Source organism: Cricetulus griseus, chromosome 2 (genome assembly GCF_003668045.3).
Source record: "Cricetulus griseus strain 17A/GY chromosome 2, alternate assembly CriGri-PICRH-1.0, whole genome shotgun sequence".
NCBI classification, from domain to species: domain Eukaryota; kingdom Metazoa; phylum Chordata; class Mammalia; order Rodentia; family Cricetidae; genus Cricetulus; species Cricetulus griseus.
This window is the reverse complement of record NC_048595.1, coordinates 281,104,009-281,126,220: the sequence shown is the minus strand read 5'-3', so window position 1 is coordinate 281,126,220 and position 22,212 is coordinate 281,104,009. Positions and strand designations below refer to the sequence as shown.

At 42.8% G+C, this 22,212-nt stretch overlaps 2 protein-coding genes across 3 annotated transcripts in view; both read left to right on the top strand.

The window, feature by feature from the left end:
- LOC100768899 (UL16-binding protein 1) overlaps positions 1-22,212 on the top strand; it is a 157,714-nt gene that overhangs the window by 15,127 nt on the left and 120,375 nt on the right. The gene's annotated exons all lie outside the window — the stretch shown is intronic.
- LOC100772312 (UL16-binding protein 1) lies at positions 8,754-14,402 on the top strand. The gene is made up of 5 exons (XM_027400989.2): positions 8,754-9,099; positions 10,744-10,992; positions 11,316-11,591; positions 12,400-12,532; positions 13,629-14,402. Exons 1-5 carry the CDS (start codon positions 9,018-9,020, stop codon positions 13,654-13,656), a joined length of 768 nt encoding a protein of 255 aa, XP_027256790.1. The 5' UTR covers positions 8,754-9,017; the 3' UTR covers positions 13,657-14,402.

The window sequence follows — 22,212 nt, the reverse complement described above, 5'->3', positions numbered from 1 at the left end:
TCCTTTTATGTCTTATTGCTCTAGCTAGAACTTCAAGTACTATATTGAATAGATAAGGAGAAAGTGGACACATTGTTTTAATGACTGTGAATTGTAATGATCAGTTATGACATCATTGGTAGCAAAGCTCTATTGAAATTTGGTGAGAGGGACTCACAGATCCTTTTAACAAGGATTCCAGGTAATACAGCAATATTGAATGAAAATGATAAATATAAGGTAGTAGTATGGGTAGTTATATGTCAACCTGATGTAAGCTAAATTCCTCTGAGAGGAGGGAACCTCAACTTTAAAATGCTTCCATAAAATCAGGCAAGCTTATAGGTCATGTTCTTAATTACTGATGGATGGCAGAGGGTCCCACTCGTGCTGGTGGTCCTTTTTTGTAAGAAAGTAGGCTGAGAAAGCCATGAGGAACAATACAGTAAGCAGCACCCACCCATGGCCTCTGCATCAGATCCTGGCTCCAGGTTCCTGCCCTGTTTGAGTCCTGCCCTTATTTTCTTCAACTGGTGAACAGTGATTTGGAAGTGGAAGCCAAATGAACTCTTTCCTCCCCAAGTTCCTTTGGTCATGATGTTTCCTAACAATAATAGTAACCCTAAGTCAAGTTGATACCAAGATAGTATGATAGTGTTGTGACAGACCTCACACACACACACACACACACACACACACACAGAGAGAGAGAGAGAGAGAGAGAGAGAGAGAGACAGACACACAGACACAGACACACACACACACACACACACACACACACACACACACACACACACACACACACTCACCCCAGAATAAGAACCTATGATAGACCAAAGTACCAACAGCAGGATAGTTTAACTTGGGGATTTTCTTTAAGGTGACTAACATGAGTGGGGGGAGGAGTTACTTACAGGAGCTGGGATGAATTCACACCAGCTGCATCACTGCAGAGCCCACCTCAACACAGGGGTCACTCATGGAACAGCATAGCTGAATCTGCACAGTTTGCAGGCCTCTGGACAGGTCTGGATTCTTCTCTGAAGCTAGGCTTGTCAGTATCATCTCCTTCTACAGTCTTGTTTGTCCTCTAAATCGTTTTAGTTTTATTTTCTCACACAAAGGAAGTTTCTTATTTCCTGAATTTAAGGAAGAAAGGCGTGGCCACCCTACATAAAATCAGAAGCTGTAAAGTGTCAAGATACATAAATATTGAAAACTTTAAAAGTCCAGCTTCTAAAATTTTCGCACATGGTTCAAAAAAAAAGGAACTACAAAGAAGAGAGGGAACTAAAATCTGAGGGAAAAAGGAATTGACTCACACAATTGCTCCTCTGCATGTCTTTATTCTCCTCTCTTTGTCTCCAGCTGTTCTGTTTCTATCTCTGCATCTCTTTGTCTCTCCAATTCTTTCTTTTTTTCTCCCTAACTCTCTTTTTGTTTCTTTGTCTCTCTATATCTTGTCTTTCCCCAGTATTTGGGGGTACAATTATATATACATTTGCAACAATAATTCGTTTAACAATACAATGTGAGGCTTGAAGTTCTCAGTGTCAGCAAGGCAGATAAGATTTACACAGAGAGCAATGAACTAAAACTTCTAGGAGAAACTTTTAGCATCAGTTACTTAGAGCTTTTGGTCAAAGAGAGGGTCTAAGTTTAATTTGCACAAGCAACAAAACCTGGCACCTCAGTGCTCTGGCCTCAGAGGCAGCACAGGCCTTCAAGAAAGTTTTATTTTCCCTGAGGATGAGCAAATGTGCAGATTACCTATGTCTTTATCTTCTCAGGGGAAACAGGAGGGAGCAGTAAATCTCTGAGCTAAAATCTTATGTTAATACAACAAGAAGTTTGAGAATCTTTTAGTGCAGGGTTAGTTTAGGTTATTGCTTCTCTGTCTGCTAGTGAGGTAAAGCCAAGGGCATGCTTATATTTTCTATTCATGTAGGCAGCCTTGAATCAACAACTTTGAATGTGTAGTAATCCTGTGTCCTTGAATATCTGGGAATGTCTTAGGTAGGATGGATGCTTTTGCCTGAGCCCTAAATACTGACCAAAATGCCTGTCAATAAAGGTAATTGTGGGAAGGCAGATCTCTGCAATTACAACAGAGATGGGAGCAAGGACCTGATAGTGGGAAACAGGCCTCACACATAGCTAGGGAATATAATCAGTAAACTAGGAGCTGTCAATGGTGAATAGGTATTACACATAGCTAGGGACTGTAATCAGTAAAACTCCAAATGCATGGGAGAAGTTTGTTCCTAATAAATGATCAGAGGGTTCTGGACTGTGGGAAGTAGATCCCAAGTTTGTTACAGAAAGAAATAACCTGCTGGAAGAATCTACAGCAAGACACAGCCAATTCATTCACGACATTATAACACCAGGTACAGCTTTGTACTGCTTTCATCCATCAGAAGAATCGTTAATTCTTCTAACTTATTCTTGATGTAAGAGCTGTATAATTACTGTGTGATCTTGTGGCTTGTAGCACATAAACCAAAGGTAAACTTAAATTTGCTGATGTGCTATTACCATTGGGGACCTCAGTACTCCTCTCTCAGGGCTTGAGAGAAGTTCACAACAACAAAGACACAAAAGGATTGGTATAGAAGACCCAAGAGGCCAGGCGTTGGTGGCACACACCTTTAATCCCAGCACTCAGGAGGCAGAAGCAGGCAGATCTCTGTGAGTTCTAGAAAGACCCAAGAGGTTTTGTCCTGGCATTTCTAGAACACTACTTTGTGGAAGCAAAAATGCATGATCTGTTTCAATATATGTGGGATAGACACCAAAAAGGGCCTTTATTTTTCTGGGTTTTGTTGTTTTTGTTGTATGTCACTCCGAAAGATCATTTTTGTGCCACCAACTAGACTTCAGAAAGTATAAAGGATCGACTGTTGTGGAATACATTTAAGGATGTGTTACGTTCTTTTGTGCTATAGAACAATTGTTTAAAGATGCAAAGATGTGTTGCATTCTTTTATGTGGCATTTGTTTAACTCTGTGAAGCTGTGTTACTTCACCTGCCTAATAAAACACCTGATTGGTCTAATAAAGAACTGAATGGCCAATAGCTAGGCAGGAGAGAGAAACAGGCATGGCTGTCAGGTAGAGACATAAATGAGGGAGAAAAAAGAGGGAGGACCAAAGAGAAAGAGGAGAGAGGACACCAGGGGCCAGACACACAGCCAACCGGCCAGCAATGGACTAAGAAGTAAAGAAGGAATATAGAATAGAAAAGGTAAAAGCCCAGAGGCAACAGGAAAAATAAATAATTTAAGAAAAGCTGGCTAGAAGAGCTACACAGTGAGATCCTACCACAAACAAACAAACAAACAAACAAACAAACAAACACAAAACCAATGAACTAATTAGGCCAAAGACAAATGTCATAGCTCCCAGAAGACAATGTTTCAATGCAGCCAGTGCTGGTCAGGAAAGATCTACTGTCATCTTTGTCTTCTCTAGAAAACTCTTCAATATGAATAAATAAGTAAAGAAACAAAAAAAAAAAAAGAGAGAAAAAGAAAAGCTGGCTAGAAACAGGACAGTGTGAAGCCAGGCATTCCTAAGAAAGAATAAATCTCTATGTATTTATTTGGGAGCTGTGTGTTGGACCCCCAAGCAGCAAGGAATAAAAAAGACCAACTACAGTAGACAGCATAAAAAATGCTATAAAATAAAAAAATAAATTAAAATTCTATCTGACCATAATAGCAAATATGAAATCCTCAAGCATTTCAGTATCAAAGAATTGCTTCCATATAACGCTGTGTTAAATAAGAAATTAATAGAAAAACTAGAAAATATTTTAACATGAGAGAAAACAAACACCTGGTTTTTAAAACACAATGAAAACTTTAATCCTATAGCAACTGGGGAGAACATCTTAGCAGGCGTCTTGGACCAGCTCTGGCAACCCAGGCTTCCAATAAATAGAATAGCAGGAAATTTCTGCAATGGTGGGAAGCTTTCAGGTTGAACATTCTTTGGAGCCTGATTCTAGCTAAATCTCACCTGATATCATGAGAACTTAGCCCTTCCTGCGTGGGCAACAAGCAGGGGAGCAAAGTGACAGGCCTTCTAGTTTAGGGTGACAATAATATAACCAAAAAATGACATATTGGTAGACACTCAGCATTTTCTAAATTGGAAGGTCATGTTGATGCACAAATGTGCAAAAAGTAAAGTTAAAGAAAACATAGAGACTGCATCCCAGACACAACTATGTCTGAAACTAATGGTTTGACACTGGAAGACTCAGGAGACATATGAACACTCTGCTGTAGGGAAAGATGGGAAAATCATTTTCTCAGCTCAAGAAAATAAAATTTCTGATAGAGAAGCAACTGTAATATATCACTTGATATAATTCTATATTAATATATAACATGCCACATATGTATTAATATATAATGTATAATTATATATTATATATTAGCAAATATTATATTAAAACTGTAACATACATCATTTGAGTGACTTGAGAAATGTAGGAGTATTTTGCTATGGGTAATAATTGAACAATCACTTTCTCACCCCCATGAAACAAATTTCTGATAGAGAAGCAACTGTAAATATTATTCGACTCAGATGAAGGTGGACATGAAAAAAGACACTTGTGCACATGTACCAAAAGACAATAATGCAAGCAGAATCCCCCAGTGGTGGACAGATACAGTAGTGATCCCCATGCAAAATCTAAGAACTCAGTTCTGGGAGCATGAGCCATGACTGAAGAGCGTTGATTGAAATGTGGGGATTCTGAAGAGAATGAATCTCATTCTCTTCCCTCATTGCTCATGGTAACATAGTGAATGTCTCAAGAGAGGCCAGGAACATTGCTAGACAGTGCAACTCACAGAAATGTGATGTGTTCTGAAGTTTTCAAATGACAGATCCTGGAAAGGAGACAGACGACATAGAATGATTGACAGGTTTTCTTTGATGACTCAAAAGAGGAAAAGTGATGTCATTTCTTCAATTTCAGTATATTCCTGTCTGTCCAACTACCAGAGATAAGATGGGAGGTATATATATATATATATATATATATATATATATATATATATATATATATATAGAGAGAGAGAGAGAGAGAGAGAGCAGACAGACACACAGCTCGGAGCCAGTCCTGATGGTGCAGCACCTCCTCTAGGGCAGTGAGCTGTGGCATGCTCTTTCCACATACTCAGAAAATGTGTTTTAAACATTTCTCTATTGCATGGACTGAGTCAGACCTCCCAGTCATCTGAACAGCTACAGTGATGTAATTTTCAAATCAGCAAGGAGTTCATTGATAAATCTCAAAGACGAATGGGAAATCAAAGACTGTGCACTCATCTCTTAGGTCCTGCTAGAGTTTGAAAACAAAAGTGCTGTGAGCTGACCCAGGTAAGATTCTCCTGGTGACCTAAGTAATCATGATATAGTAAGATTTGTGATAAAAACAATAAACAAACTGTGGGTAGACTGGAGAGATGGCTCAGTGATAAAGAGCACCGGATACTCTTTGGAGGGCTGATGTTCAATAACAACACCCACATGGTGCCCACAATCATCTGTAACTCCAGTTCCGGGGGATCTGACACCTCTGTTGACCTCGATGGGCAACTAGCATGTACAGGCTGCACACATGCACACATTCAGACAAAGCACCCACACACATAAAGTAGTAAAAGTTAAAATCAAGATTCTATGCATTTTTCTCCTGAGCTAAATGTTTTCTTGTGTTTCAATGTTATTTATTTGAAATAGACATTAAAAATAACTGTCTGGGAAAGAGTCTGCCATGCACAGGTAAAAGGATGGTTAAGATGGAATGTAAAATAATAAATGCTTACAGTAAAGCCCAGTCAATAACCTTAACCTCTGGATAGCAGAAGACATAAAATGAGAAGGATAAGACTAGAATCTGCAGAAATACAAAACATAGATGCACTAGAAGAAAATCAATGAACTAGAAAACAAATCAATGAGGTCACTAGATCCTGTTCCCCTGTAGCTCCCTGTGCTCACTCAGACATCAACAGGCAAGGAGTATTGAATGATTCTCAAGTCAATAAGCGTTCTGTAACAAATGAAGAGAATGAAGGGCAAAGGTTTCATGATCCCCTCAACACATGCAGAAAAAGGTGTCAGAACTCAACAAATGGTAGAAGACAACCAAGGACCTGCCAGTTACCACCAGGCCCAGGCTGGTGAAGGACACCCACAGGCCTACCAGATGCTGCTTGACCTTGGTGGGTAGAAGATATCCACAGGTCCATCTGGCATTATGCACATTTAGGTGAACATGCACCATAATGGTGAGTGAATATAATATAATATATATATATATATATATATATATATATATATGCATATATATATATGCATATATATATGGAGAGAGAGAGAGAAAGAGAGAGAGAGAAGAGGCAGATATGAAGAGGTGAAGGTGGTAATGAATTGCCTGCTGTAGGTGGCCTACTTGCCACCTGGGACCATGTTGATATCCAGTCTAGGCTGCTGCTACGAAGGGCCACACTGAGTCCATGGTCCTGCTGAAGTGGGTGTGTGGATGTCCTTGCATCTGTTACCACCAAAGGCCATACAGATGTCTGGGTCTGGGCCACTTCCTGGTTTATGTTGGTGTGTAAGGGTAATGCTGTCATTAGGCCATACAGATCTGAGTGCCCTATGGTGCCATTCAAGGCCAAGTTAACATTCCTGTCCAAGCTGCAGCCAAGGGCCATGTATGGATTCATTGGCCTACTGCAGCAAGAGTCTGTGCTAATATCTCTGTGTCTCCTGCTACCATCAAAGTCAATGTGGATGTCTTGGGTCTGGGCCTCCACCTGGGGGTGGGGCCATGGTGAAGTCTGGGGACCTCTCTGATGCTGGGCCCATCAACATCTGAGTGGCCTGTACTGCTATTGGAGCCATAATGACATCCAGTCCCAAGCTGCTGAAGAGTCCCACATGTAGGTTTATGGTCCTGCTGAACTTCAGGTCCCTGTTGATGTCCATTGCCAGTGTTAACACAGAAGCCCATGCAAACCATGTGTGTTGAAGTCTGAGGACCATGGTGAGCTGGCCCTGCAACTCACTGGCTCTGAGAGAGAGCTGGTCCTGACCCTCATGGGAGAGTTGCCCTGCCCTTCTATGGTCCTGGAAGAGCCAGTCCCAATAACCAGGCACTGGAAAACTGGCCTGCCCCTCATAAGAGAGGTGGCCCCTGCACTTGGGAAAGCTCGCCCCCCATCCCTCACCAGGGGCATGGGAGAGCTGGCTCCACCTCTTGCCTGAGGGAGGTGTTCCTAGTGGCCTAGACAGACCAATTCAGGCACACATCCAGGACTTTGAGTTGGCTCACCCCAACATCTACCACATCCATGACCTGCCAGAGTGCTTAAAGGGACTGATTCTCATGTACCAGAGCCACATGGTCTCCATGACTCAGGGCAACAGCAGGATATCTGAGAGGAGTTTGAGAGAGGGTCCAGTATTGATGGTATACAAGAAGCCAGAGACCTTGAACCTGTCCAACAACTCATTATACATTGAACACTTGCAAATAAAGGGGTTTGGACAAAGGAGTTTACTCCCAATGCCACTAAGACAGATGAAGAGGTGATGGAGGGACAGGAAAGACAAGAGGGAAGTGGGGTTTTTCTTTTGTTTCTTTGCTTTTTTATTAACATTTTATTTCTTTTCAAATTTTCTTGTGGGGGACACTACAAGGGTGAGAGGCAGATATGAAGGGATTGAGAAATGAGTAGGATTGGGGTGCATGATGTGAAATTGTCAAAGAATAAAGTAATTATGTTGAAAATGTAAACTTAAAAAAACACTTTGTAATGAATTCTGTCAAGAAACTAAGTATGAGAAGAATACCCTTACACACACACACACACACACACACACACACACACACACACACTACTCACACTACACCACAGCTAACAGCATAGTTTTAACAGGATGCAGACCACTACAGAAAACCACAACCCACCAATATGCAGAGTGGTGGCCCCCAGTCCTGAGGGATACACCTTCAAAACACTCCCACACCTAAGGATCAGGGAACAATGCAGAAGAGGGCATGGAATTCCAACATGGATCCTCTGGAAGAATAGTCAGTGCTCCTAACCTCTGAGCCATCTCTACAGGCCCCAGAAGCTGCTCATAATTGAATGATTTTGTGATTGCAGAACTTTCCTAAAGGTCTTAGGGTACAGTGTCACAGAGTTAAGGAGAAAAGCACAGCCTTGCTGACAAGACAGTGATTGTCTTCTTTGTGTGGGGGTGGGGAGGGTAAAGGAAGGAAATGGAGTTGGGGGGAGGGGAGACTGATTAGGGCCTTAAGTGGCTGGGGAGTGCTGGGACCCTGGCCAAGAATTTGGACAACAATTTAAAGGGAGGAGGGAGGACCGGGTTAAGGGGAAGGCACCAGGTGGAGAAAATGAGTCGGGGGGGGGGGAGGAATGAGGTTGAGGAAGAGGGGAGGTGGTGGGAAGAGCAGAAGGGACAGCTTGGGGGGGTGCTCAGAAAAGGGGTGTGAGAGAGGAGACTGGAGTAGTGGCTGAAGCTAAAGGAGGTGTGTGTCAAAGACTCAGGAGAGAAACTCCTCGTGTCACTCCAAGTTGCTGTGGGCTTGACTGGCCTTAGATTACATATGACTCATTGTCAGCGAACACACCGGAAAAAAAAAAAAAAAAAAAAAAAAAAAAAAAAAAAAAAAAAAAAAAAAAACACGTGACTGTAGGGGAAGGCTTTGAGTTCAGGCAGCATAGTAGCATAGTTCCTAGAGTCATGGGCTGGGGTGGGGACCAGCTTTAGAAGCCTGGGGATTGGACGACGACAGACAGCAGATCTGCAATCAGATCATAGACTCCGCCTCCCAAAAGGAGAGGCTACAGAAGTCTGTCAGAGACTCTGAGCATTTAAGAGCACTTTGTGGCACTTTGTGTGCAATTCCTCTGCAGAGCGGCACTGACACCTCTCCGCTTCTCTCCGCAGCTCCTGCAACTAAACCTGTTGCTCAGGGTATGGCAAAGAAAGCAGCCGCCGAGCGCATGGCTCTGTGCTTCTCCGTTCTACTGATTTGTCTGTGGTCAGTGTTGCTAAATGGTGAGTTACCGCGGTCTAACTGGATGGATGCAGGGAATCGGTGGGGGGCGGGGTGGCACGGGGTAGCAGTCCTGCTCCAGGAAGCTGCTGCCAGAGGGACACACTGCACAGTCCCTCGCCCCAGCCAATGCCACACACAGACACGCCCCTCCGGTGTGTCACACCGGCTTGACACACACTGTCCCTCTCCTCACCCACGTTCCAATCACGGTATGGTGTCTGAAAGTTACAAACTCAAGAGGACAAATAAGGAGGGAAAGATGTCATAGGGGAATCTCGTATTGCCTTCAGCCCTCGGCCACACTGGGGTCCACAGGAAGTCTAAACCGAGTCAGGAGGATATGGACACAGTGACAGAGCCAGCCAAAACCCTTGGCAGTGTGTGTTCTAAAGACTCTTCCCAGGGGATTCCCCACAAGCCCTCCACCATTCCTGAACCGCTGTGAGCTACAACTTTCTTTCTCACCTTCACACCATATTTTTTCAGCAGATCACAATAGATGCTTCAAGGATCAAGGATCCCTTTCTCTTTTTCACTTTTTATCCCCTGTTGTTCTTGCTGTTGTTTTGTTTTATGGATTTCACACCATAGTCCACACCAAAGAATTTGCAGCAATCCCTTCTCTCCCTAGGTCTTCCAAGTGCTGGGATTGTACCACCAAGCTCAGCTTTGATCCCATCTGACTCTTCCACCACCAGCAGCTCAGCTCCCATCCCTGCCTTTCCCATTTTCCCATCCATTAAGTGTCTTTCTGTCCCTTTCCACCAGGTGAAACTCTGTGGATTAGCAACTCAGCCAATCAGGGGCAACTATAATGGATCCTGGGAATGGCACTGGGTGGGGATGTGTGGAAGGTTCTGCCCTTGGCCAACAGGCCCATGTGTCTACCTCCTGGGGAGATGACATCTGACAAAATTGTTGATTTAGGCAGGAGTGGGTTGTCTTTTATCTTTTTTCTGAAAAGGGCAGGCACTAAATATCTTCCACCTGGCCAGCCTCACTATATCTGTCCTGCATCAAATACTCATTTTTGCATTTAGTGTGACAGAATCAGAAGGCAACAAGCTGATGAATAGGACAGCAGATTTGCCCTCCATCATTCTTCTGACCCAGATAAGGGTGTGTCCCGTGTACAAGTATTGGTGCCCATCTGGTGCCATCAGTGTATCTTCGAAATACTATCAGAGATGCATTTTTCAGTCAGCAGTCAGGTCTATGCTTCCTGTAACTTCTGGGTCAGCTAGACACAACAGGAGGAGGTCCTGGGTTTAGGGCTTAGATTTCATATCCAGCCAGAGACCACCTTCCCATTGAATGATAATTCCAAAGTGGCTGGACATTACTACATCATTAGCAGTCAAAGCAGTGCCTCAACAGACACTCTCTTCTTAGGAGATTTTACGATGTATCGAAGGATGGAGCTAACCAGCAAAGATGTTCAAGTCTTTATTTTCATTCATTCTTCCTTCCTCTATTTTTCATTTATTTCTTCATTGCTTCCTTTCTTTCTTCCTACTTATCGTCCACCCTCTGCTTGCCATTTTAATGACATTATTCCAGAAGGACTTTCTCGTCCCACAGGCAGAGACTGTCCCTGAGCCCATGATCCACATCCCTGACCTCACTGCTTGTTTCCTTCATAGATGCTGCTTCTCTTTGCTACATCTTCACTGTTGGCAAGTCAGGGTCTGGACCATGGCGGCACAAAGTTCAAGGCCAACTGAACAAAGAGACTTTCCTTTCCTACATCAGTATTGACAACTGTCATGTCTTTGGTGTTCTGGGGAGCAGACTGAATGCCACAAAGATCTGTGAAAAACAGAATGACATTCTGAACGATGGAGTTAACCTGATCAAGCAACAAGCAAGTCACATAAATAATATAATCAGAGGTATGCTTCTAAAGGCTGGGGATGTAGCTCAGTGGTAGAGTGCTTGCCTAGCATGATTGAGGCCCTAGGTTCGATCCCCACTGCTACAAACTAAATAAAAGAACATATTACATGGGCCCTGTAGGAAAGAACAGGATCTGTGGCAGATTGAGTACATTCATTGTTTTCATGATAGGAAAAAAATGAATGATTGGTAGTTCTACCTAAGAGGTCCAGCAGCAAGGCTAAAATGTGGAGGGAAAAACAAGTCAGAGGCTGGAAAGGGAGGATATGTAGATAGGATTAATCAAGGTCAGAGGCTGATCTCTTTCCTATGGGCACAGAGGCCCTCACTGTGCAGGCCGAGATGTGTTGCTGGAATGAAGAAGATGGACATTTGAATGCATCTTGGGACATTGACCTCAATGGACACAAAATACTGCACTTTGACTCAAGCACTGGGAAACTGACTGAAGTTGGTCCTGGATCCAGCAGGATTAAAGAGCTGTTGAAGGAAGACAGGCATGTGACTGCCTTCTTAACAGTGACCTCACAGGGGGACTGTAGGTCCTGGCTTCAGGAGGTCACGTTGCACTTGGGAAAAAAGCTGCAGCCTACAGGTAACAGGAGAATGAAAGGAAGCTCTCTGCAGACGAGTGTGTGTGTGTGTGTGTGTGTGTGTGTGTGTGTGTGTGTGTGTGTGTGAGTGTGTGTGTGTGTGTGTGAGTGTGTGTGTGTGTGTGTGAGTGTGTGTGTGTGTGTGTGTGTGTGTGTGTGTGAGTGTGTGTGAGTGTGTGTGTGTGTGAGTGTGTGTGTGTGTGTGTGTGAGTGTGTGTGTGTGAGTGTGTGTGTGTGTGTGTGTGTGAGTGTGTGTGTGTGTGTGTGTGTGTGTGTGTGTGTGTGTGAGTGTGTGTGTGTGAGTGTGTGTGAGTGTGGTGTGATCTAATCGCCTTGAGTTCTTGGGCTGATGGCCGCTTTTTGCATCATTCATTGTGTTTCTCATCTCCTGTCTCATTGTGATTACACTGTTCACTCACTGTGGTTCTCAATGGCTGTCACAGACTGAACATCCCTTTACTTGCTGTCCTTTTCCTCATTCTAGAGTCACTGTTGCTTTTCATCTCACCTGATCCTCCTTCCCTGACACCATCCTCACAGGACATCCATCCTCATGACTCCTCTCCTGCCAGGGGGGAAGATGAGGCCCCACCATTACCCTGTTTCCCCTAACATAGCTGCATGGGTCTTTTGAGGCGAGGGAACATCCCCTTTCCCTTCCTACTCAGGACCAACCTAAAAATAGTTGCATGGTAACAGGGATTGAGGTGGAGAGAGGAACTTTGGATGTTGCTAAGGACCCAGAAGCTAAGATGAGATTTCCTCAGATTTGAGATCTGGCCAAAGACTCAACTTGTGTTTCCACTTCAGCCTCACCAACTGCTACTCCACATGTGGACCAGCCTCCTTCGTCACTGGCCATCAAGCCCAACATCTCTGTCCTGCTGATAATCCTCCCCTACACTCTTCTGTGTTTTCTGAGAGGAATCCTTGACAATGACAGGTACTGAGGACAGTGTTGGGAGTGGGGTGAGGGAAAGACGGGTGAGGAGTGAGGAAGCAGAGGGAATTCCTGGAGTCCTACTCTTGTCTCAGCATCTTATTGAGAAAGGAGGCGGGAGACCTGGAGTTCATGTCACCTGCTAGCAATAGCTTGTGCACGCTCAGCCTCCACTCAACATGAATCAGGTCACAGAACAGTGGGAATGAGGAGGGAACACAACATGTACCTAAAAAACACAGCAGGTTACTAATCGGGAGGGTCCCATGGTACAGATGAGGTGACAGCAGGAACACAGGAGGAAATGGTGATTCCTCTTAGTATGTAGGTGGAAAAGGACTCCATCCCACAGACACAGATGAAGGGGATACAAATAAAGAGATGGTCCAGGGGCAAGACCAGCCAGACCCATGTTCTATTCCCAGCACCCCCATAGCAGCTCACAACCATACAGCTCCAGGTCCAGGGGATCCTTCCCCTTCTCCACAGACCCCAGGGATACACAGTGCACCTACACGCATGCAGGCTCACACTCATACACATGAAATACAAATAAATCAAGCAGCAGCAGCCTCCAAAACCCCTGGAGCAGTGTCCCCACTGAAGGCTGGGGGGACTGAGCTGCTGCTGGAGTCTAAGGCTCCCATCTTGGCTGCCCAGATGGACAAGGTGGGGCAGAGACAGACACACAAGTGTGATGCCACTCTCAGATTTTGAGAGTTTTAGAATGAAAGGGAAATCACACCTTGAACCCCGCTAGAGGTCTGGATCACCAGGTCCCAGAGCCCTTTCTGGATAGAGGTCCTCCCTGCTCCTGCTCCCCTCCCATTAGACCCTGACAGAGGAGGCAGAACTAGTCATCATAACTTTATTCTGAACTTCTTGGTCTGCAGCACAGCCTGGGGCTGACTCTGGTTCATGGGAAAGGAAGAGGAGGACAGTAGAGAATCCAGGGATGGAGAGCCCAGGGGGGATGGAGGAGGAAACTGATGACCCTCAGTGACAGTGTCTGTGGTTACTGATGACAGGTACAGGACCCCGAGGAAAATAGACCTGGGCTTTCCTCAGACCCTTCAAAAGATGTGTTTCCTTGCTGTAGGGAGAAGATGCTCCAGAGAATGTTGTGAGAGTTCGTCTGGTGCCACTGAGCTTCCGCTCCATCAGCCTCAACCAGATGAATCTTGATGCTGCCAACATAATGTTTCATGTTCTTTCACTTGGTGAAAGTTCCTTGGTCCTTTTTTTTTTTTTTAAATCACCTTGTACTGTGTTCTTGGTGCTTTCTGGTGGGATTTGTCCTTACATGAAATTACTTGAACTAGAGACTGGAAAAGAACATGGTCATGTACCCATTCCCTAGCTTAGGCATCAGAATAACCAGATCTCCTTAGTGGGAGTGTGAAGTTTTTACACATGTGTATATAAATGGAAATATTCAAATATCTCAGATATCACTAAAGGAAACCTGTAACTACTAATCATAGGAAACAGAAATAGAGGACTAGCTTTTTAGTAGAAGTCACTGGAAATTGGAACACAGCCCTAGACCTTAACACAACTGATTCCATGATGGAAGCTCTGTTCAGGCTGTAAAACTCAGCACATAGACAGCACTACTTACCAGAACTAAAACAAAGGCCTAATCCATCCAAGTCCATGGTTAAGGGCAAGGCTCTGAATGTGCTAACCTTGCTTTTTAGCTTCTGTAGTTCTGCTTCTGGCTAACTTTTCTGGTTAACTGATAGTTTGTCCACAGACAGCATGGGTTTTTGTGCTTAAATGCTCTGCCTGAGAAAGGCTTGGTGCTGCACTGGGATCCCAAACACCCATTGTAGTTGCTGACCAACTAATAAAGAGTTTCTACTGACTTAAATCCATGTCTGAGTGGTCATCTCTGGTAAGTACCCCACAACATTGCTGGAAGTCCCATGGAGATCCCGGAGCAAGTCCTCAGCACACGGAATGTCTCAGAATCCCATGGAGCGGGGAAGAATGTGATGGCCAAAGTGCTCTTAGGGCATTGGTCCTTAACCTGTTGGTCACAACCCCTTTGCATGTCGAAGGGCCCTTTCAAAGTTGTCCCACCCCAGATATCTTGCATATCAGACATTTACATTGTAATTATAACCGAATTGTTATGCAGGATCAATAACAATAATTTTAGAGTTGGGGTCACCACAATATGAGGATGTATATTAAAGGGTCACAGCATTAGGAATGTTAGGAGCCACCATCCTAGGGTCTGTGCAAACTGAGTCCTGTGTCTCCGGGGCTCCCTTTGATCAACTGCAGCTTCTTGCTTCAGAGGAGTCTGAAGTCTCTGTAACAAGAATAATAAAAATGCAGAGATAAATATTGGGGTTCAAGCTGAAGATCAGAAAAGCAAAGCAGCCAGCCTGTAGCTCTTACCTCTACCAAGGCCGAAGTGGAGATCCTGTCTTCCCAGTGATTAGAAATTAAATCTCACATGAGACCCTCTCTAGAGTTGGGATTAAAGGTCTGAGCTCTGTTATTCTTTTAGACTGATTCACTCTTGTGTATCCCAGGGTGGTCTTGAACTCAGGTCCATCTGCCTTTGTCACCTGAATTCTAGGATTAGTGTGTACCACCTCTGCCTGGCCTCTATGGCTTGTGGCTCTCTTTGTATTCTGATCATGAACAATATTATCACTACATGTATTTTCTCCAAAAGGAAACAAATTAGAAAGTAGTCTTTTCTGTCAAATCTGTAGGTGTATTTGATTAAGTTACCCTCTTTGGACACATAGGAGAAGTCTGACAAAGTCACTGTTCTAGTTTGGGGAAGTTTTGTGAGATGTTACAGGTTTCTCTTTTCTGTTCAGGTGTATGAATGTATGGTGGTAACCACTGGTTTCTTCTCTCTCTTTCTCCCTTCCTCCCTTTCTCCTTTACTCCCTCCTTCCTCCCTCCTCCTCTCTCTCTCTCTCTTCTCTCTCTCTCTCTCTCTCTCTCTCTCTCTCTCTCTCTCTCTGCCCATCTTTTTTTGTCAGTTCTGGTTCTTTGTATTGACCAATGTCTTTCTCTGGTGTGAGAACTCCCTGGCTTAAGATGTTTCCCCTCCTGTTAGAGACCCAATTCATTTTTGGTTTGGTAAAGTCACCCAGCAAGCTAAAAACAAACAAAACAAGAGAAACAAGAACCCTCCATCTGTCCCATTCCATAAGTGGGAGCACTTTCTTGGTTCATTTTTTGACTCCTGCTCATGGTCAGGTTTGGTCTGACCTGACCAAACCTGAGGAGAGTCCAGGCTTCTCATCCAGGGCCCTCTGCCCTGAAAGTGGAATGCACACAGAGAGGGGGGAATAGTTGCCCGGTGAGCTCTCCCTGCTCTCCATGCCTCTTCTAAGCAGCCCTAGGAAAAGGGAAAAGGTCCCCTGAGCTGAAACCAAAGGAAAAGAGAAAGTTCCACTCCTTTATCTTCAAGATTAATGTCTTCTTGTCAACTAATGGTTCATATAATTGGAAAACACAAAACTCACCATTCTGTGAAGAAGAGGGAAAAAAAAGAAAGAAAGAAAACAACCCCAGGGTGAGACAGGGGATCCCTGCAAGATATTGCAGCCTGGAAAAAAATGTATTTTCTCTTCTGTCCAATACTGACTACAGAGACTTTAAACTATTTTCAATAAATAATTTTAGAAAGGTTAAAGACAACGGCTAAAATGATTTCCTTTGTTACACAGTAGACTCCAGATATTAGGAAAAATTATGAAAGTTACAAAAAATTAAAAGTATAAGTAGGTCCCAGTTACAGGTGCTATGTCAAAGTTGTTTAAGGACAGAAAACTGAGAGGGTCAAGACCGTATGCATGAACTGAAGCCACTATCACCCTCTCTGATGATGACACAGATAGATTTACAGACACTCAGAAAATGTTGGGGTCTTACCATCTGTCAGAAGACTATCTCCTAGCTGAACACTCTGCCTCCAATCAAAAGATAAAGTTGAATTATGTCTCAGATTGACAACAAAGATTCCAAAAGGGGACATCTATATCATATTCCCTGCCCTCAAGACTCAGGAACCATCAAGAAAAAGGAATGACTGATTCAGTTTATAGTAGTAAGGTTTTCTTTCTTTAGTTTAAAGATTTGTAATTTTTTTATATGTATTCATCTCTAGTGTGTACTTTTATCATGTGTTTACAGGTGTTTTCCCTGTACACAGATATGTGCACCATGTATATGCATTGCTGGCAGAAGACTAAAGAGACATCTGATCCCCTAGAACTTGAGTTACATACAGTTTGAGCCACCATGAAGGTGCTGATAATTGAACCCAGGTCCTCTAAAAGAGCAGCTAGTGATCTTAACCACTGAGCCTTATCTCCAGTCTCTAGAAAAGGACATTTTTTTTTACAAAGTTAGGAGATGGTGAGGGTAGATCTTGAAGGAATGAGGGGAAAGTGTTGGCCATAAATATGATCAAAATACATGTATGCAGACATAACCATCTCAATGGATAAAAATATTGTATTTAAAATATATATATATATATATATATATATATATATAGACAGAGAGAGAGAGAGAGAGAGAGAGAGAGAGAGAGAGAGAGACCTTGGAACACTCAGCTCTAAACTGGATATCTCCAACAAATCCACCCTCTCAGAGCTCAGGGAACCCATGGAGAGAGGAGACAGAAAGACTGTAGGAGCCAGGCTGGATGGAGGACACCAAGAGAACAAGACCCACTACACCAGCATGAGCCAAGCTCATAGGAAACTCAGGGAATGAAGCAGCATGCACAGGGCCTGCAGAGGTCTGTACCAGGTCTTCTGTGCTTATACTATGGCTTCAGATTTAGTGTTTTTATGGGATTCCTAACTATGTGAACAAATTTATCTGTGACTCCTGTTCCCTGCTCCTGGGGTCTTTTCCTTCTGTTTTGTCTCTGTTGTCTTACTTCAATGTGATAGTTTTTGTTTTATCATCTTATAGTCTCTTAAAATGAATGAATGATTGTATTAATGAATGAATGTAAATCCAGACACTAGGATAAAGGTTAACAATGGAACTGTCATTTATATCTGCTGGGACAGAGAAAATCAATTTTCTCCAATGAAAATGATGGAGGATATAAATAGCACGCCCAGGCACATCACATGTTCAGCAGTTGACCCACAAATAATGGATGCAACTCTCTTTGTGTGTGTGTGTGTGTGTGTGTGTGTGTGTGTGTGTGTGTGTGTGTGTTTAGTTAGTTATAGTTGGTTGTTTTGTTTTGTATTTTCTTTTTGGCTGATGTTATATTTTATATTTTATTTTCTAGATTTTGGGCATTTGTAGTTTAATTGGTTTTTTAATTTGTTTTTTGAGAAAGAACTTAAAGTTGAGTATGTAGGGAGAAGGGGGCATCTGGATGAACATAGGAAAGGGAAGAATATGATCAAATAATGTAAATTTGAAAATGGTTTTCACCCAAACTATACTGGTACATGTCTTTAATCCCAGCACTAGGGAGGCAGAGGCAGGTGGATCTCTTTGTTCAAGGCCAGCCTGTTCTACAGAGGTAGTTCCAATGACAGCCAGGACTGCACAGAGAAAGCCTGTCTCAAATAAGTAAATAAATAAACAAATAAATAAATAAATAAATACAATGTTTTTAAATGATAAAAATATACACTACTTACAAATACTAACTATAAACTCACAGAACATCATTTATTGCATCTACTGCTTGAGAAAGAAAGGACTCTCCTTTCCTCTCCTTCCAGGTCCCCATGAGTGCTACTCAAATGCTCTTCCCCTGTGCCACAGCCCCTCCTCCTCCTCACCAGTGCCAGTCAGTACCACTACCTAGAGTTTCTTGGATGGACTTACCATCTTGTAACAAACCAACCTGTTCTGTTCTGTGGCAGAAATGACAAAATAAAAAAATATGTTTTTTAATTTTTATACTCGTTGATTTTTCTATTTTCTTCCTGTTGACTAATTTCTGGCTTGGTCCCTTTTTACTGGAGAAAATAATCTATATTATATTAATATTAACTTTATTTAAGCATTTCATATTTTAGCAAGGTCTATCCTGGGAAATATTCCAAATATACTTGGAAAATAATATCTGTTGTGTTTTTCTATACATAGTTTGGGGTCTAAATGGTCTATAATAGAGGTCCAAGCCCTGTTTCCTTACTGATGTCTGTTTGTTCTTTTCATTATTGAAAGTGAGGAATTGAGCCATGTGTGGGGGCACACACCTTTAATCTCAGCACTAGGGAGGGAGGGGCCCTTGGATCTCTGTGAGTTCAAGACCAGCCTTGAGCACCTCAAGAAACAAAATTAAATAAATTAAAATAATGAAAGCAAGGAGTTAAAATCTTAAACTTCCATGTTGCTGTGGACGTTTTCCTTCAGTTATAAACACTTGCTTCATTCAGAAGCCCTGAAATTAAATAAATAGATACCCTTGACTGGCATGTTGCTGTGGAACATATCCTTTTGCCATTATGTAATGCCTTTATCTCTTGAGACCTCAATGTAAAAACATAAAGCAAATAATACAACTGCAACATGAGAAAAGCACTTGGAAGGATATTTACCTTAAGGTGATATGCAAATGACCAATAAGCCTATGAAAACATTCACCAATATTTAGTACTAGAAATGTAACTTAAGATAACAGTGAGATAGGCACTTCATATGTATTAGGGTGGCTACTAAAAATTAAATATCCTCAAGGATTTGAAGAAAAGGTATGTCTAATGTACTGTGGTTGGTTTTGTTGTTGTTAAGACAGGATCTCATGATATAGCCCTGTCTGAACTGGAATTTTCTATGTAGACCAGGTTGTCAATCTTTTATCTTTCATGCCTTCAAAGCCAGTAGCACACCAATGATGCTTATACATCGCCAAGTTCAGCTGCCAGGTCAAGATGCTGTCTGGTCCCACTGATTCAGATTTCTCTGTGCTGACTCTGGAGAAATATTGTCCTATTATCCCTCAATGGTGCTGATCTCTTATTAATCACAGATAATTCCTCAACCCTATCCAGATCAGGCAATATCGATTCTTAGTCCAAATATCACACTACTAGCCCCAGCCCAATTCTTAATAAAGTCCTTGCTTCCCCCAGAAACTTCTAGAACTGGTCTTCCATTATCCACATTAATGTCAGCATTCTTATTTTCCAAGGACCCACAAGAATGACCCATTAAACTCTGAGAGAGTGTTCAGAAGTAATTCTGGCTTTAAGGGCTTATATTTGCTCAAGTTATATCCAGCGTTTCAGTTCACTTCCTGTTGCCTGCCAATGAAGATGTAGGATTCTCAACTCCAGCACCATCTCTGCCTGATTCTGCATTCCTTCACACCATGACAATAATAAAATAAACCTCTGAACTATAAGTGAGTCACCCCAATTATTTTTTTTCCTTTATGAGAGTGTCATAGTCATGGTGTCCTCACAGCAATAGAAGTCTTAACTAAGACAATTGGATACTCGTTCTGAATTCATGCTGACCCTGGGAGATCCCAAGAAATATTGGTGCCCTCCAGTTAAAGTAGGTGCTTATGTAGGTCAGGTGATTGATTAGTGGAGTTTTGGTTGAAATCTGACACACAGTCAGTCCTGTGGTCCCCAAACTCATTCTATGTTGGTTTCCCCATCCCATCATGTGTAGTTGGGATACATGCACTTGGAAGTTGGCAGACTTCTCACATTGGTTCCCTGTTCTGTGGAGTGAGGGTTATTGTGGTTGGAAAGGCTAAATGGAAGCCTTTAGAGTTGGCTCTGCCTAGGAAAATAGTGAATCAAAAACAGTATCGCATCCCCGGGGGAACTGTAGAAATTAGTGCCACCATCAAGAGCTTGTAAGATGCTGAGGCAGAGGTTCCCACATCATCTCCTATCTGGTCAGTGCAAATGACAGATGCATTGTGGAGAAGGACAGTTGACTATAGAAAGCACAATTGAGTAGCACAACTCTGATTTCAACCACAGTGCCAGATGTGGTGTCCTTACTTGGCTACAGCTGCAGCTGCTGAGTGCCAGATCTGTCACAGCACAGACCAAAACTGAGCCCCAGATATGGCACCATTTCTGGGGGTGACAAGCCAAGCAATCTGGTGACAGATTGACTTTCTTAGAGCACTGCATCCATGTAACAGACAATGCTTTATCCTTAGTAGGGTATGAAGGGACCTGGATGACCTGGGAACAAGGAACAAAATCATGATAGTCCCTTTATCTTACCTACATCAGCCTCCAAGTGTGGACTATTGAAGTAACAGAAGGACAGTTAGACTAGTCTTGAAGAACCAGGAAGATTGAGTAGGGGGAAGACTAGAGGAGAGCAAGAAAAGAGATACCTTAATAGAGGGAGCAATTATAGATTTTAAAGAGAAATCTGGTAGTAGGGAAATGTTCAAAGACATACTAGCATAACCCCATCTAAGAATCTAAGCAATAGTGGAGAGGCTACCTTAAATGACCTTCCCCTATAATGAGATTGATGACTACCTTATATGACATCCGAGAGCCTTCATCCAGTAGCTGATGGAAACAGAAGCAGAGACCCACATATAAACACTGGAATTCAGTTGGAGAGAAGGAGGAATGAAGAGCAAAGGGGTCAAGACCATGCTGGGAAACTGACAGAAGCAGGTGACCTGAACAAGGGGGAGCTCATGGACCCCAGACTGGCAGCTTGGAAACCAGCATAGGATAGATACAGGCCTCCTGAATGTGGGTGTCAGTTAGGAGGCCTGGACAGTCCCTAGGGTCCCTGGTAATGGAACAGCATTTATACCTAGTGTACGAATGGCCATTGGAAGCCCATTCCCCATAGAGGGATACTCTTTCAGCCTAGACATACAGGGAAGAGCATAGGTCCTGCCCCAAATGATGTGACAGACTTTGATGATCCCTCATAGAAGGTCTCGCCTTCTATGGAGCAGAAGAGGGATGGGATGGGGGTCGGTGGGAGCATGGAAGAATGGGAGGGAGAGGGAACTGGGATTGATGTATAAAATAAGATTGTTTCTAATTAAATTTTTAAAAGGGGGGGGAAAAGAACAGATAGTCCTTTGAAATTCAGTGGTCCTGGAACACTTAAGCCTTGACCAAAAGTAACTTGACTGTTTAAATTTCAGTTTTTAAGTAATTATGAGCCTAACAAACTCTGAAAATAAAAACAATGGTCTTTACTAACAATGTATTTGTTCTTATCCTCTACCTTTCTTTTCCTTTTTTAAATTTCTGTTTGTTGTTGTTGTTTGTTTTGTTTTATGAGAGGTAGGCTCTCACACCTTGTGGCTCTGGCTGCCCTGGGGTTTACTATGTAGACCAGGGTGGTCTCAAACTCACAAAGATCTGCCTGGTTTCCTCCCAAGGCTGAGGATAAAGGCAGAAACCACCACACCTAAACCCCGTGCTCTTTAAAGTAAAATTTTCACACACATTCTTATACCCTATTTATTGCTGTGGGTTGTTCCCCACCTCAATTTCTTTCTCTATATTTCCTGGTTAGTTTCTGTCTTACTTTCATTTTTAAAATTCTTGATGTGCTTTAGGATTTTCTCATCAAAAGTCACCCCAAGGGAGAAGGGACTTACATGTGAAACAAGCTTGGTCCCTAACTGGAACTAATAAATAAATTTAAAAAAAAGTCACAAGCCCTTGACATAGGCCACACCTGTTCATTTTTTGTCCATTAGTAAC

Coding starts and splice junctions, on each gene's coding strand:
- LOC100772312 (XM_027400989.2), top strand. CDS start 9,018: ATGGCAAAGAAAGCAGCCGCCGAGCGCATGGCTCTGTGCTTCTCCGTT. Junction 9,100..10,743: donor GTGGTCAGTGTTGCTAAATG/GTGAGTTACCGC, acceptor TTTCCTTCATAG/ATGCTGCTTCTCTTTGCTAC. Junction 10,993..11,315: donor CATAAATAATATAATCAGAG/GTATGCTTCTAA, acceptor CTATGGGCACAG/AGGCCCTCACTGTGCAGGCC.